Source organism: Labeo rohita, chromosome 23 (genome assembly GCF_022985175.1).
Source record: "Labeo rohita strain BAU-BD-2019 chromosome 23, IGBB_LRoh.1.0, whole genome shotgun sequence".
Lineage (NCBI taxonomy): Eukaryota > Metazoa > Chordata > Actinopteri > Cypriniformes > Cyprinidae > Labeo > Labeo rohita.
Window position 1 is genome coordinate 7,271,128 of NC_066891.1, and position 14,280 is coordinate 7,285,407.

At 37.7% G+C, this 14,280-nt stretch overlaps 2 protein-coding genes across 2 annotated transcripts; one reads left to right on the forward strand and one right to left on the reverse strand.

The window, feature by feature from the left end:
* Positions 1-13: 13 nt before the first annotated feature.
* LOC127154929 (zinc finger and BTB domain-containing protein 39) lies at positions 14-8,607 on the forward strand. The gene is made up of 3 exons (XM_051096807.1): positions 14-294; positions 2,501-4,015; positions 5,908-8,607. Exons 2-3 carry the CDS (start codon positions 2,534-2,536, stop codon positions 6,799-6,801), a joined length of 2,376 nt encoding a protein of 791 aa, XP_050952764.1. The 5' UTR covers positions 14-294; positions 2,501-2,533; the 3' UTR covers positions 6,802-8,607.
* Positions 8,608-10,440: 1,833 nt separating this feature from the next.
* gpr182 (G protein-coupled receptor 182) lies at positions 10,441-12,734 on the reverse strand. Its single transcript, XM_051096808.1, has 2 exons — positions 12,581-12,734; positions 10,441-12,103 (listed from the first exon to the last, which is right to left on the reverse strand). Exon 2 carries the CDS (start codon positions 12,098-12,100, stop codon positions 11,024-11,026), a length of 1,077 nt encoding a protein of 358 aa, XP_050952765.1. The 5' UTR covers positions 12,101-12,103; positions 12,581-12,734; the 3' UTR covers positions 10,441-11,023.
* Positions 12,735-14,280: the final 1,546 nt, after the last annotated feature.

Sequence of the window (14,280 nt, forward strand, 5' to 3'; positions counted from 1 at the left end):
AGTAATAATAGGATTACATGAATTTCAGTGGGTGGCGCTCCCTCTCAGTGTTCGGTGTTCAGTTTGTTTTAGTTTAATATGACACAATGGCCGTGTCTTACAAACATATCGAGCTCTTCAGTTCTAAACAGCATTTTTGGTCATTACATGCGCGTTCCAAACCGACCGAGTGAACTAGGTAGGCAGCTCACTAGGTTTTGAAACACCGTCCGTGTCTATGCAGGGGACGGCTGTCTGGGCTAACAGGAACCGAGTGAGATTATTTATCTGTCGCAAACTAGCAGCACTCTATGGGTAAGGAAACATTTGAGTTGTTATGCGGTTTCTGTGTGCTAGTTACTAGCTCATCGGCCTGTTTCATTTTCACTGCGAGAGATGATGCTAAAGTGCTAGTTAGCCAGCCCCACATGCTAATGGAATCCAATGGCAACCGGTTAGCTACAGCTAAACTAATGATGCACTAAATAAATTAGGATGAATTGAACTATTTCATTGCAAGCTAGATTGTGTGCTTCGCGTGGTTAAATATAGTCTACAAAGGAGTAGCAAATATTGTGTTAATCCAAAATTTGGATTTGTGTGTATTCTGGAGTGTCTTTGTTAGGACACCCGTTGTTTTCTGAAGAGATGTAACGTTATGTTAACATTATAATTTACGTGAGAATCGTGTTTCTACATTCACACATGTCATGCATTTGTGTGAACACACCAAAACATCTGAGACTGTTCTGACCTTGTGTTGAAACTATCTGCTGATAAATGTAAACTTAAGTTTAAGTCAGTGTAATGTCATGTGTTATAGTGAAAATGCATAAAGATTTTCATAAGTATGGTTTTATTTGCGATTTTAGGTAAGGTACAGGATATTTTGTTTGCACTTTATTCCAAAGAATGCTTGTCTTCATATTCTTTTATCAAAAAGACTTGCTCTGACTCTAAAACGTCAGCAAGCACTGGTATTTTTCAAGTGTTTGTAATTGGGGTTGTGTTCAAAATACAACACTACTTTACTACCATCTGAATTCTGTGCAGTATGTACTCTATACCACTTACTGTTTGCATTATTCCATGCTAAACTCTTCAAACATGAATCATTTAAAGCGATGATAGATCATGTGACAACAATGTTGTGTACTACCTAGTTGTCACATGACCACATAATCTGTTGCAACATGATCAGTGAATAGCTCAAAAAGTGGTGTCCACTTATAATGTTAAAAATTAATTTTAGTTTAAGTTTTAGTCATTTTGTTATGTGCTTTTGTCATTTTTATTTGATTTTTTTTTACTCCTATGTAGCTTTTTATTTGTATTTTATTTTGTGTTTAGTGTAACTTTAGTACTTTATTTAAGCTTAATTAAAACTAATATTTTAGAAGGTTTGGTTTTAAATAACAATAGCAACACTGATAGTGTTATGGAGTGTTTTGATATATATGTATTCAGTGCATACAGAAAATCTGAATATTGTGTAGTATACATATTATCATATGGTATATATAATACACTACCAGTCAAAAGCTTTTGAACAGTAAGATTTTTAATGTGTTTTTTTTAAGAAGTCTTTTCTGATCACCAAGCCTGCATACCAAAGTACAGCAAAAACAGTACATTTTTTTTGAAATATTTTTACTATTTAAAACAACTTTTTTTCTATTGAATATATTTTAAAATTTAATTTACTCCTGTGATCAAAACGAAATTTTCAGCATCATTACTCCAGTCTTTAGTGTCACATGATCCTTCAGAAATCATTCTAATATACTGATTTCCTGTTAAAGAAACATTTGTATTGTTGTTCGCTTCTCACTGCTGTGTGTGTGCACTCGTAATGGGTTAAATGCAGAGGACCAATTTCGACTATGGGTCGCCATAGTTGACAATACGTCGTCACTTTCACTTTCATTATCAATATTTAAAACAGCTGACTACATTTGGGTTTTAAGTATTCTTTGATGAATAGAAAGATCCAAGAGCAGCATTTATCTGAAATAAAAGTCTAAAAAGAGTTAGTTGTTTTTTAAAATTATATAAATTATTACTTTTATTTAGCAAGGATGCTTTAAATTGATCAAAAGCGATCATAAAGACATTTATAATGTTACAAAAGATTTCAATCTCAGATAAACGCTGTTCTTCTGAACTTTATATTCATCAAAGGAACCTGAAAAAATTTTACTCAGCTGTTTTCAACAACAACAATAATAATAATAATACATGTTTTTTGAACAGCAAATCAGAATATTAGAATGATTTTTGAAGGATCATGTGACTGGAGTAATAATGCTAAAAATTCAGCTTTGAAATCACAGGAATAAATGACATTTTAATATATATTTAAAATAGAAAACGGTTATTTTAAATAGTAAAAGTATTTAAAAATTTTACTGTTTTTGCTGTACTTTGGATCAAACAAATGCAGGCTTGGTGAGCAGATAACACTTATTTATCTTGAATCCATCTGAATCTCACCCTTTTTCCATTTACTTCTGTGTTTCAGTCCAAATCCTGGCTTTTGTTGCAATTGCCAGGCATGCGGATCAGGCTGCAGGGCTCTGGCCATGCGGCCCGTCTCCTCTCCGAGCTCAACCGCTGCCGTCTGTCTCGCCTCCTGTGCGACGTCGTCCTCCAGGTCGGAGGCCGTTCCTTCCCGGCTCACCGTGTGGTGTTGGCATGCTCTTGCACGCACTTTAACAGCCTTTTCTCCAGAGGTTCCGGCAACCACGGTGCCGTTCCCACCACCTTCTCTCTGGACTTCGTCTCTGCTGCCAATTTCGAGAAGGTCTTGACTTTTATCTACACGGGTGAGATATTCACAGACTTGATCGATGTGGGTGTGCTTTATGAGTTGGCGGAAAGGCTTGGCGTGAGGGAGTTAGTGAACGCTTGCCATGCCACTTTTCCTGACCTTCAGAGCTCCAGCTCTGGAGATGCGGTTCCCGAAGGAGATTTGGAAAACGATATGGTGTCGGTCAATGCTGTGGCTGCGTCCGTTTGCTCATCCTCTGCGGCGTCCTGCTCTTCGTTGTCTTCTTCAGCCGCTCCTACTCCTGTAACTCCATCTCCGGTTTCTCAAGGCAGGAACGGCCGATTGAATCGGTCACAATTGGCCACCCATTCGCCAAAAAATGAAGACTTGCAGGTACATTTGGGATACGATCAGCAGGTCACCAACAAGCCGAGTCCTTCGGACAGTAACCGTTCTGCAGATGCTCTTCCTGGCCTGACATTGCAGCTCAAGACTGAGCAGGAAGATGAAGGAGAAGATACAGGAAGCAACTCAGTAGACCAGCTTGTTGTTAATGGTAGCAAATCAACGTTTGGGTCTCAGGAACCATGTTCCGTCCCTGATTCTTCAGCCCAGATTGGAGGGGAAACCTGCGCCCCTTCGTCGTCCTCTAATGACCCCTTGGACAATTTGCAACTGGGGGCTGTTGCAGGACCAATCAAAGAATCAGATTTTTTTGCGGACGATCATTCTAGGAAGAGGCACCGATTACAGGAAGAGCAAACGGAGGGTGGCGATCAGTGGCGAGGACTTTCAGAAGACATCATTGAGTTGAGCGACGAGGAGGAGCACTTCATTGTAGAAGAAGAGGACGACGAGGACTTGATGTGCATAGAGAATGGAGAAAACGGGGCGTCACTCGGGCAGTTGGCATCATCGCAGCCATGCAAATCATGCGGGATGCTGCTTCCGGCAGAAAACGCTGTCATACGAAGTCACGCTGAGACACACCTCTCGGAATCAGGTTCATGCCAGGTGTGTGGTGCCTCCTTCTCGGACCGTACTGCTGCTGTTGCTCACGCCCTCACACATGTTGGTATCTTGCTGTTCTCCTGCGACGTTTGCGAGCATCAATTTCGGACTGAATCCGCACTGATTCACCACAGGCGTCAGTCCGCTGCCAAGTGTGCTCCTCAAAATCCAGATCAAGTGAATGGAACCTCCCAACGACAAGGAGGGGAACTGCAATGCACTATCTGTGCTAAATCCATGATGAATGATTTTAAGGTTAGTGAAGCTGTTGTTTTTTTTCCAAAGTCTTATAAAAAACAAACAAACAAACAAACAGGTCCATCGTGACAACTTTGAATCATTACGCTTATGCCTTAAAGGGATAGTTCACGCAAAAATTAAAATTCTGTCATTACCTACATGTGGTTCCAAGACCTTTGTTTATCTTCAGAACACAAAAGAGAAGAATTGTTGAATGAAGTCATTATTTTTTTTCTTTTTGCACACAAAAAGGATTCTCGTAGCTTTATAACATTAAGGTTGAACTTTTATTAATGTCCTTACTACCTTTCTGGGCCTTGAACGTGGTAGTTGCGTTGCTGTCTATGTGGGCTCAGAAAGCACTTGGATTTCATCAGAAATATCTTAATTTGTCTTCTGAAGATAAACAAAGGTCTTACGGGTTTCGAACGACGTGTGTGAGTAATTAATGAGAATCTAATGAGAATCTTAATTTTTGGGTGAACTATCTCTTTAAAATAAAATATAAATATTCAGTTAAAAAGTTACAGCTGGAATATAAAAATATATAGGTGTAGGAAAAACTTGGCAACTTACTAAAATAAGTTATTAAATTACTAAAGCTAAAACAAATAAGACGAGTAAATTAAAGGTAAATGAATGAATGAATTAAAGCACATCAAATTACTAAAACATACTATAATGAAAACAAAAAATATAAAAATAAACACTTTCAAAATATTAATAAATACTATAACAGTATTTAAATTAGTTAATTAAATTAGTATTAAATTAACACTGTTGAAAATGGCCTTTTAAAAACTGTTTTTAAATTATTAATTAATATTTATATAAGATTAATTTAAATGAGAAGCAATGTTCACTTCATTGAGAAATATATAATTATCATTTGATATATAATTAAATATTAAATTAAAATGCAAAAAATCTAACATTGTACATTTAAGTAAACATTTTTTACAGTTTCAAGTAATTGTTCAAGTAAACCGGAATACAAACAAACTATAAACATTATATGAAAAATTAAAGTAAATACTCAAAAGAAAAAAAGAAAAATACTGCATATAAAACACACTACTGCTACATGCTGCTAACTAACTTGTGTGGTAAAGCAAGAAAGTAAAATTCACTTACATACATTTTTTTTGCTAAGATTACCTTGAAATTACTGTTATAATATTGTAATATTCACTTTTGTTTTAATATTCTAACAGTATTTTTTGTTATCTCAGGTGAAAATAAAGTATACTTGAATGCACTAAAAAAAATACTTAAATACCAGCAAGTACACTTGTAGTACATTCTTATTTTCTGTGCAAAATAAAATTGTAAAAGTTATAAACTATAAACACACTAATTGAATGTATGTTTCCACTTCAGTAGTACTCCAGTGCAACTGCAAAAGTATACTAAATACCACTGATATTTAAACAGATTTTAGTACATTGAAATAAAGTGTACTACCACAAAAATATATACAGTAGAATTTTATGAGTGTATTTCTTAAAAGTGTGCTTTGAATGATTTAAAAATGTGTTTAATGTTAGTACAGTTTTATATAGCTATCTTAAGTTTAAATTAAATTGATTTTACTTAAAATACATTAGTAATGTAATAGTTATAAGTAAATTTTCTAACTGTGATGCTTAAGTACACTTAATATAAATACACAAATTGGCACTAACTTTGATTTTAAGTGTAGTCAGATAAAGTACATCAGAAATGTTTTAGAATTGCATTGTTTAAAAGTGTGCTACGATCGCTTTACATAACATTTTAATGGATTTATGTTCTATTTGGATTTTCATGAAAAATACAGTATTACTCAAGGTCAGTTTGGACTTGTGTGGTATTAACAAATTATTATTTTAATGATTTGCTTTAATAACTTTTTTTTTTTTCTATAGACTGTCAGGGACCACATTCAAAGCCACGCGTGCTTGAGGACATTACGTTGTGGAGTGTGCCAGCTGTCTCAACCCTCTCAATGCGCCCTCCTGTGGCACACACTGACGCACCTCTTTCCTATTTACACTTGTCCACAATGCGCCAGCCCCTTCCTGGAGAGCGCGCTGCTGGAAAGACACCTGTCTCTACACACGGAGGAAGGTGTGACGGTGAAACAGGATGACGGCAGCCCAGAGACGAGTGGAGAAGGCCAGGCCGAGCTGCGCTGCTTCCTGTGTCCGCAGACCTTCCGCTCGGAAACCGCGTTTCATTACCATCTCAGCGTGCATTCGAACGAGCTCCAGGGCAGCCAGGCATGGCCGGCCAAACGCAAGGCGGACCAGCTCCTCGAATTCTCCTCATCCTCGTCCTCGCCTATGGAGGCGAGCGGCTCGGGTAAACCAGGTTACAACTTAAACCTAGGCTTCAACCTGCAGGACAAAATGCCTCACGGCGGCGCCCCGTTCCCTGCCGGACTCGTACTGAACGGCAACTCCGGTGGCGGAACGGGGCTTAGAGAAAAACTGTATCGCTGTCGTTATTGCGGGAAGCATTTTGCACACTCAGGTGAGTTCACCTACCACCTCCGCATCCACACGGGCGAGAAGCCTTACCAGTGTAAAGTATGCCTGCGTTTTTTCCGTGGCCGTTCCACTATGATATGTCACCTAAAGACACATTCGGGCGCCCTCATGTATCGCTGCACCGTCTGCGGCTTGTTTTTCTCCACGCTCAAGATGGTTTCCTCGCACATGGAGCTGCACAAAGACCAGCTGCCGCCTGATTTTAACATCGAGGAGACCTTTATGTATAACGACCACTCTAAAGAGCCCGTCCCCAACATGGACACCTGAAAGTCGCCCTCTCTGAACGCTCCGTCACACTGTGTGCCCCCGTTTACTTACTCTGTATGTTGTAAAGGAAAAGTGACAGTAGTCTTAGAATGTAATTAAGTGTTAAATGTGATCGTCTTCATGTCGTTGTGTACAGAATGAGAGTGGTTCTTGTTTTTTAAAGACTAAATTAAAGGTAAAACTTTATTTTAATGTAGTGATGATACTTGACCACTTGATGGCAAGAGAGACTGAGCAAGGTTGCACTGCCAATCAAACGTTTGGACACACCTACTTATTATTATTATTTTATTTCTTTTTACATTTTAGAGTAAAAATAAAGTCATCAAAGCTATGAAATAACAAAAAATAAACATTTTATATTTTAGCTTTTTCAAGCCTTTGCCAAGAACGTCATGAGACACAGTGTTTGAACATTATTAAAGAAGTTTACATGTGTGCTGAGCACTTTTTGGCTGCTTTTCAGTCATTATGTGGTTTAGCTCATTTATTTAAAACTAAAATTTAGTTTTGTAAAGAAATTCTTGCACAGACAGTTATATTTGTCTTCAAAGTCAGTTTCAACCATTTACAATTGAGGTCAAAAGTTTACATACACCTTCCAGAACCTGCAAAATGTTAATTATTTTACCAAAATATGAGGGATCATACAAAATGCATGTTATTTTTTTATTTAGTACTGCCCTGAATAAGATATTTCACATAAGATGTAAGTTTACAGATGTCCACAAGAGTAAATAATAGTCAAATTTATAAAAATGACCACATTCAAAAGTTTACATACACTTGATTCTTAATATTGTGTTGTTACCTGAATGATCCACAGCTGTGTTTTTTGTTCAGTGATAGTTGTTCGTGAATCCCTTGTTTGTCCTGAACAGTTAAATTGCCTGCTGTTCTTCAGAAAAGTCCCTCAGTTGTCCCACAATTTTGAGATCCATCTTTTCACACTGAGGACAACTGAGGGACTCATATACAACTATTACAGAAGGTTCAAGCGCTCACTGATGCTCCAGAAGGGAAAACGATGCAATAAGAGCCGGGGGGTGAAAACTTTTGAATTTTAAGACCAGGGTAAAATTTAACTTATTTTGTCTTCTGAGGAACATGTAGATATCTTCTGTAACTTCTGAAGGGAAGTACTAAATGAAAAAAATATGATATTTAGGCAAAATAAGAAAAATGTACACATCCTCATTTTGTTCAAAAGTTTTCACCCCCTGGCTCTTAATGCACCATTTTTCCTTCTGAAGCATTAGTGTGCATTTGAACCTTCTGTAATAGTTACATATGAGTCCCTCAGTTGTCCTCAGTGTGAAAAGATGGATCTCAAAATCATACAGTCATGGTTGAAAAGGATTCAAACACACAAAAATTCGGAAAAACCAAAGAATCTGTCGGACCTGAAGGAGTTTTCACTCCATCACTACACAAACAAACAAAAAAAAAAACACAGCTGTGGATCATTCAACAACACAGTATTAAGAATCAGGTGTATGTAAACTTTTGAACAGGGTAATTTTTATAATTTCAACTATTATTTTCTCTTGTGGACTGTATGTAAACAGCTTTTATGCTAAATATCTTATTCAGGGCAGTATTAAATAAAAACATAACATGCATTTTGTATGACCCCTCTTATTTTGTTAAAATAATTAACATTTTGCAAATTCCGCAAGGTGTATGTAAACCTTTTATTCCAACTGTAAGCATAAACATGTAGATCAGATTTTTTGCCAACAAATTTAGTCGTGTCCAAGCTTTTGATTTGTAGTGTTTTAATTAACTATGTCATTTTTAACGGGATGCTTTTCTAAGTGCTGATCTGCAATTACCTCTATATACTCTTCTGGCAACTCTATCACAATAAGCTAAAGGGTCTCTGGTTATTCTAAAGAAGCACAAAGTAACCTTTGTTCTTACACAACACAAGTGCACGTTGAGAATAAACCAAGACTTTTTTTTCTACATTTTCTGATGCACAAAGCAGTGCTCTAGGTCAAGGATATAAATAAAATGGTCATTTTTAAAATAAATAATTAAATAAAGGTACTTTTCTTTTACAGAATAATCGTTATTTTTATAGTAGTGTTGTGTATCACTTGACATAGACTAAATTAGACAGTTACTGGTTTATGAGATGCAGTATCATAGTTGTCGTGTTGTACATAAAGCAAAACTATTTAAACGTCTTTCGTTAATTTCATTCGGAAACGAGAAGTGATTCAAACCGAGGTGCTAATATATCAGTCAGTTCATATGGCAGTGTTCACCGTATTCACTCGGGACGTATCAGAGTGTTTCGTTCAAATCGTATCGTATCATGAATAAATGACAGGTATCCTTAGAAAGCTGTGATGTTCTTCTGTACTATTTTCCCAGCAGTTATATGCCTTTTTTTCATATATGGGACAGTTTTATATTGTACATAATTTCTTGTTCAATTCAATTTTGATTTGGCACAACGGTCTATTCAGAATAGATGACAAACCACAAAGTACACTACCAGTCAAAAGTTTTTGAACAGTAAGATTTGTAATGTTTTTAAAGAAGTCTCTTCTGCTCACCAAGCCTACATTCATTTGATCCAAATTACAGCAAAATTTTGAAATATTTTTACTATTTAAAATAGCTGTTTTCTATTTGAATATATATTCAAATGTAATTTATTCCTGTGATTTCAAAGCTGAATTTTTATCATCATTACTGCAGTCACGTGATCCTTCAGAAATCATTCCAGTATTCCAATTTGCTGCTCAAAAACATTTATTATTATTATTATGATGTTGAAAGCAGCTGAGTAGATTTTTTTTTAGGTTTCTTTGATGAATAGAACGTTCAGAAGAACAGCATTTATCTGAAATAGAAATCTTTTGTAACATTATAAATGTTTTTTGATCAATTTAAAGCATTCTTACTAAATAAAAGTATTAATTTCTGTCATTTCTTTCAGATAAATGCTGATATTTGGATCTTTCTATTCATCAAAGAATTCTGAAAAAAATTGTTGTTTTAAATATTGATAATAAATGCTTCTTGAACAGCAAATCAGCATATGACAATGATTTCTGAAGGATCATGTGACACTGAAGACTGTAGTAATGATGCAATGTACATTTTAAAATATATTTACATAGAAAGTTATTTTAAATAGTAAAATATTTCACAATATTACTGATTTTGCAGTATTTTGGATCAAATAAATGCAGGCTTGGTGAGCAGAAGAAACTTCTTTAAAAAACATTAAAAATCTTTTGACTGGTAGTGTATAAATTCAAAACTGCTGGGACAACTGGTTGTTATAGCTTTATTTACAATGTAGCACAGAAATTACCAGTTGAACTGTATAAACTGCCTGGTTTTATCACTGAATCAGTTTTATTTTTAGGAGAAAATGCACATTATCAGTGCTTTGCCACGGTTTGCAGCTGATGTTGAGATTGTAAACCATAAAGATCTCAATCGACGTTGAATATGAGGGAATGTCATGCTACATTTTATTTTGAACATGAAACAATTGCCTTATATCACTTCAGTGTTATTTATTTGATTTATTCATGTTCAGTGTCACTATCAGAAATCTGTTCTCTTTTACTACAGCTGTACTTGTGTTCAGAATAAAAACGGTACTTATGAAACTCGTTAGAGATTCTTGTCTTTTTAATAGTAAAATTCCAATTTCAACACAACATCACCACTTGTTAAATGTTAAATAGAGTGTATTTATATTCAACAAATAATTCTGTAGTGAAAAATAATCTTGGAGACACCGTTCTTCAAAGAAGTGCCCCTTCACTCAAACAACGTACAAACTTTTATTCAATTTTTTTAATGACATCACATCTATAACAATATGTACAAGCAAGTTGCTGAGCTCAAAAGCCATTAAAACAGCTCTAGGTGTTGCGAGCATATGGACAGCTAAGTGAATGTTTTTGTTGAGCAGAACAATCAAAACAGTCTTTGTACAAACGCTGGCATGTGGACAAAACTTTTATTACTTATCTAGGAGTTCCTAGATGTGACAATAGGAACTGGTGGAAATGAAGGTTGCGAAAGGTTGACAATATTTCCTTCCTTGCACTGTTAACAATAGTGAGGTGAGAAAAACAGGAGACAATATGGCTAGTTACCAGGCGACTGACCAAAAACAACCCCCTCAACAAGACCAATTCTTTTGTAGCACGTTAATGACCAAATCGTCATTTAGGAGTTTCCCGTCTTATGCGCCAATGTCGGAATGACTCGTGCTGGCATTACTGAGCTTCCGTTCTTTTGCCGCCGTTGTCCCTGCTTTGTCGGCTACTGCGTTAGTTGGCGCGCTGGTTTGCGGTGAAGAGATGCGGCTGATCACTGCGTTTATTAGATTGTTGCGGAAGCTCTTACTGAGGAAGTTGTAGAGGATTGGGTTGGCGATGCAGTGAAAGAGCGACAAGCATTGCACAAGGCTAAACGAGAAGTACAGCACCCCGACCGTGTTGCATGAGAACAGGTGCGGGTCCAGGTCGTCCACTGTCAACAAGAACAACACCAAATGGTACGGTAGCCAGCAAGCCACAAAAACCAGCGAGTACACGTGCACCAACCACACCTCCCGGCGATTCTGAACGTCCGGGGTTGTTCGGACGGCTCGGGCGATCAGGACGTTGCAGGTGATGATGACGGACGCTGGACCCAGGAACTGAAATATCAGGCAGAGGAAGGAAACCGATACGAACCACTCCGTGTAGTACTGCTCCGGAACCATGTAGCAGCCTGGCTCGTCCCACTCCAACAAGTCAACATGGACGTTTTCTAGCAAGGCCAGGACAAGCGACAGAAGCCAGATCCCGGCGCAGAGAAACCAGCGGCGTTTATGCTGCGTCGGGAAGCAGGCGGGCTTGGTTGGCCGCGTCAGGGACAGGTAACGCTCCAAGGTCATGAAGGCCAGGAAGAAGGAGCTACTGTAGAAGTTTATGACGTATACAAGGTGCGTCACCTTGCAAAGGAAGCGGCCCCACAGCCAGACCTTGTCCATGGTCACCTCCAGCATGAAGAAGGGCATGGTGAAGATCACCATTAAGTCGGACAAGCTCACGTTGATCACGCAGAACAGCACACCGTTTGCCGAATGCCGCCTTCGCCAGTTCACCCACACCACCAGGGTGTTTTCGGCCAAGCCTACCATGAAGAGCACTAGGTACAGGAGGAAAAGAGCGATCCGTCGGCCATCCTCGTCTAAGTGGATGGTGCAGTCGTAGACAAACCACGGCGTGCCGTTGTAGAATTCGTACGACGAGTTGTGTAGATCGTAAGTCATCTTCTGCAGATGGAAAAGACACCGAAAGAGTTTGTTAAAAATTGTACATGTAAATGCATATTGCACTTGCTGAGCTGGGAAAGGCCAAACCAAAAAAATTCAGATACAAAAGCCTCAAAGTGGACAACCCAAGTAGCTCCAACCCAAAGCGTACCTACCTGAAATTCTTCAAGTAATCCTAAAGAATTTTCAGGTTTAATTAAGGTTGCAGCTAAACTCTGCTGGAAAGTGGACCTTGAAGGCCAGAGTTGTCCACCCCTGCTGTTAGAGGATTATGTGCGAGGCATTTTTCCCTCAAATCCATCTCGTTTGGCTGTTCCCAGCTCAGCAAGTTTTAAGAGTAGACCTTGAGGGCCAGAGTTGCCCACCCCTGTTCTTCCACCACCAAATATGTTACTAGATTTTGTTCCCCAATTTGAAAATTAAAGTCGACACAACCCCATCAACTACAATAGATATCAATGCGTTTAGGAGACATACCTTGCTATATGGTTACCGCAGATGAGGCTCTCAGGGTTGACCCCTTGGTAAAAGCAGTCCTGGAGAAATATCACCGGAGGCTTTGCTCAACTGGAACCTTGTGTGGGATCTAGCCATACATCGGGCTGTGGGGCAAAATAAGCTCTTCCCTCTCCCTCTCACGCGCCTGGTTGCTCCACCGTCACACTGACAGGACATCCTCACAGGACAGGAGGGGGTTGAATCCGACAGGAAGGACTCCAAGAATCTCTTGATCGCAGATAGTATCATCCATATAAACGGAGAGAATGTTTGTTTTTTCTTCTGAGTATTGGTCTAAACAACGCGCAGAGCCAAGATGGAATTAAAGTGGTTGCACGAGGGTGTGGCGCAACAACAAAATAAGGATTAGAACAAGCCCCAGGGTGTATATGTTGCACGTTACCCAAAGCACAGCAAATCTCTACTAATGAGTAGGCACATAATACTCTTATTGGTTGCTGAAAGCACTGTGTATTCGGTCACAATGATGCGTAATAAACAAACATGCAACTTTAGGGAAGATTGGACGAGGTATGCTAAAGTGTTTGGAGTGATATCTATTTTAAATCACTGTTGTAAACAAATGCAGTCCATCTACTGCTCTATTTGTAAATAAAGTAGATATTGGATGTACTAGAATTTACATGTATTTGTCGGTGCCTATCCACGTTTTTCTTCCTATAAGAGTGGGTGCGGCCATTTGTAAATTTTATGGGTCTGGCTTCCGGTCTCATTGCATCAAGCTGACAGATGCTTCATTGCTTGATATTGCAAATTGGTGTGTCTTACCATGTTAATGTATTATCTTACTTATAAACACACTGGTTTGTAGTTCAACCAGTTTTACCATTTACTGCACGTTGTTATTCTTCTCGTTATTTCCCTATAGCAAATGAACAGGAAGTTTTGCCCATAGGCTTACTTCCGCATTAAAGAAAAAGGTGGTTAGCATACTGACATATAGCTTAACTATGGCGCCAGCCGACCTGGATTCAAATCTCGACTGAGGGTCCTTTGCTGATCCATCTTCACCCAACAATCAATCTCCACTGTCCTGTCATCTAAAAAATCTAAGAATTTGCATGTATTTATTACCATATTCTTTTGATCTACATGCAAATGAAACAAAAACAAGCAATTTATAATTAAGAACCAATATTAGCAATTATACAATATGAAATATTAATAGTCCCCCAAAAGCAAATAGGTTTTGAATGAAAATAAAATAAAAAATAAATTTAAAAAGTGGCATGGTTATTGTAGGAAAGCAGAAACTGGTTGTTCAAGTGCCTAAATTTGCTCAGTCTAATTTTATTAAGAAAAGGTGTCTTTTATTCGTGATTGGGTTATTCTACAGAAATGTCTACTTTTGGTATGGCAAGATGTCTTAAAATGTGTTTATTTTTCTAATATTTAAACTTAGACCACATTATTAGATTACCTTTTGACTTTATGAATACATATAAGTGACAGCTGAATGATTTTAAATCTTTTTTGTGCAGTTATTTAAAGACCACATGTACCCATTTTTTTGGTCACTGGTGTTACCTTCTTTGGCAATATTAAAGGTTTTTATGAAATATTATTTCTTGATTTTTTTTTTCAGCACATGTAGTCAGAGTTACAGAAGAATACTGAAAATGCAACAAAATAAGTAGATTATGTTTTATTTATTTAAT

Bases quoted from the DNA above. Each gene is read 5' to 3' on its own strand.
- LOC127154929 (XM_051096807.1), top strand. From the start codon at position 2,534: ATGCGGATCAGGCTGCAGGGCTCTGGCCATGCGGCCCGTCTCCTCTCC. The intron at 4,016-5,907 runs GTTAGTGAAGCT...TTTTTTCTATAG, and splicing joins CCATGATGAATGATTTTAAG to ACTGTCAGGGACCACATTCA.
- gpr182 (XM_051096808.1), bottom strand. From the start codon at position 12,100: ATGACTTACGATCTACACAACTCGTCGTACGAATTCTACAACGGCACG.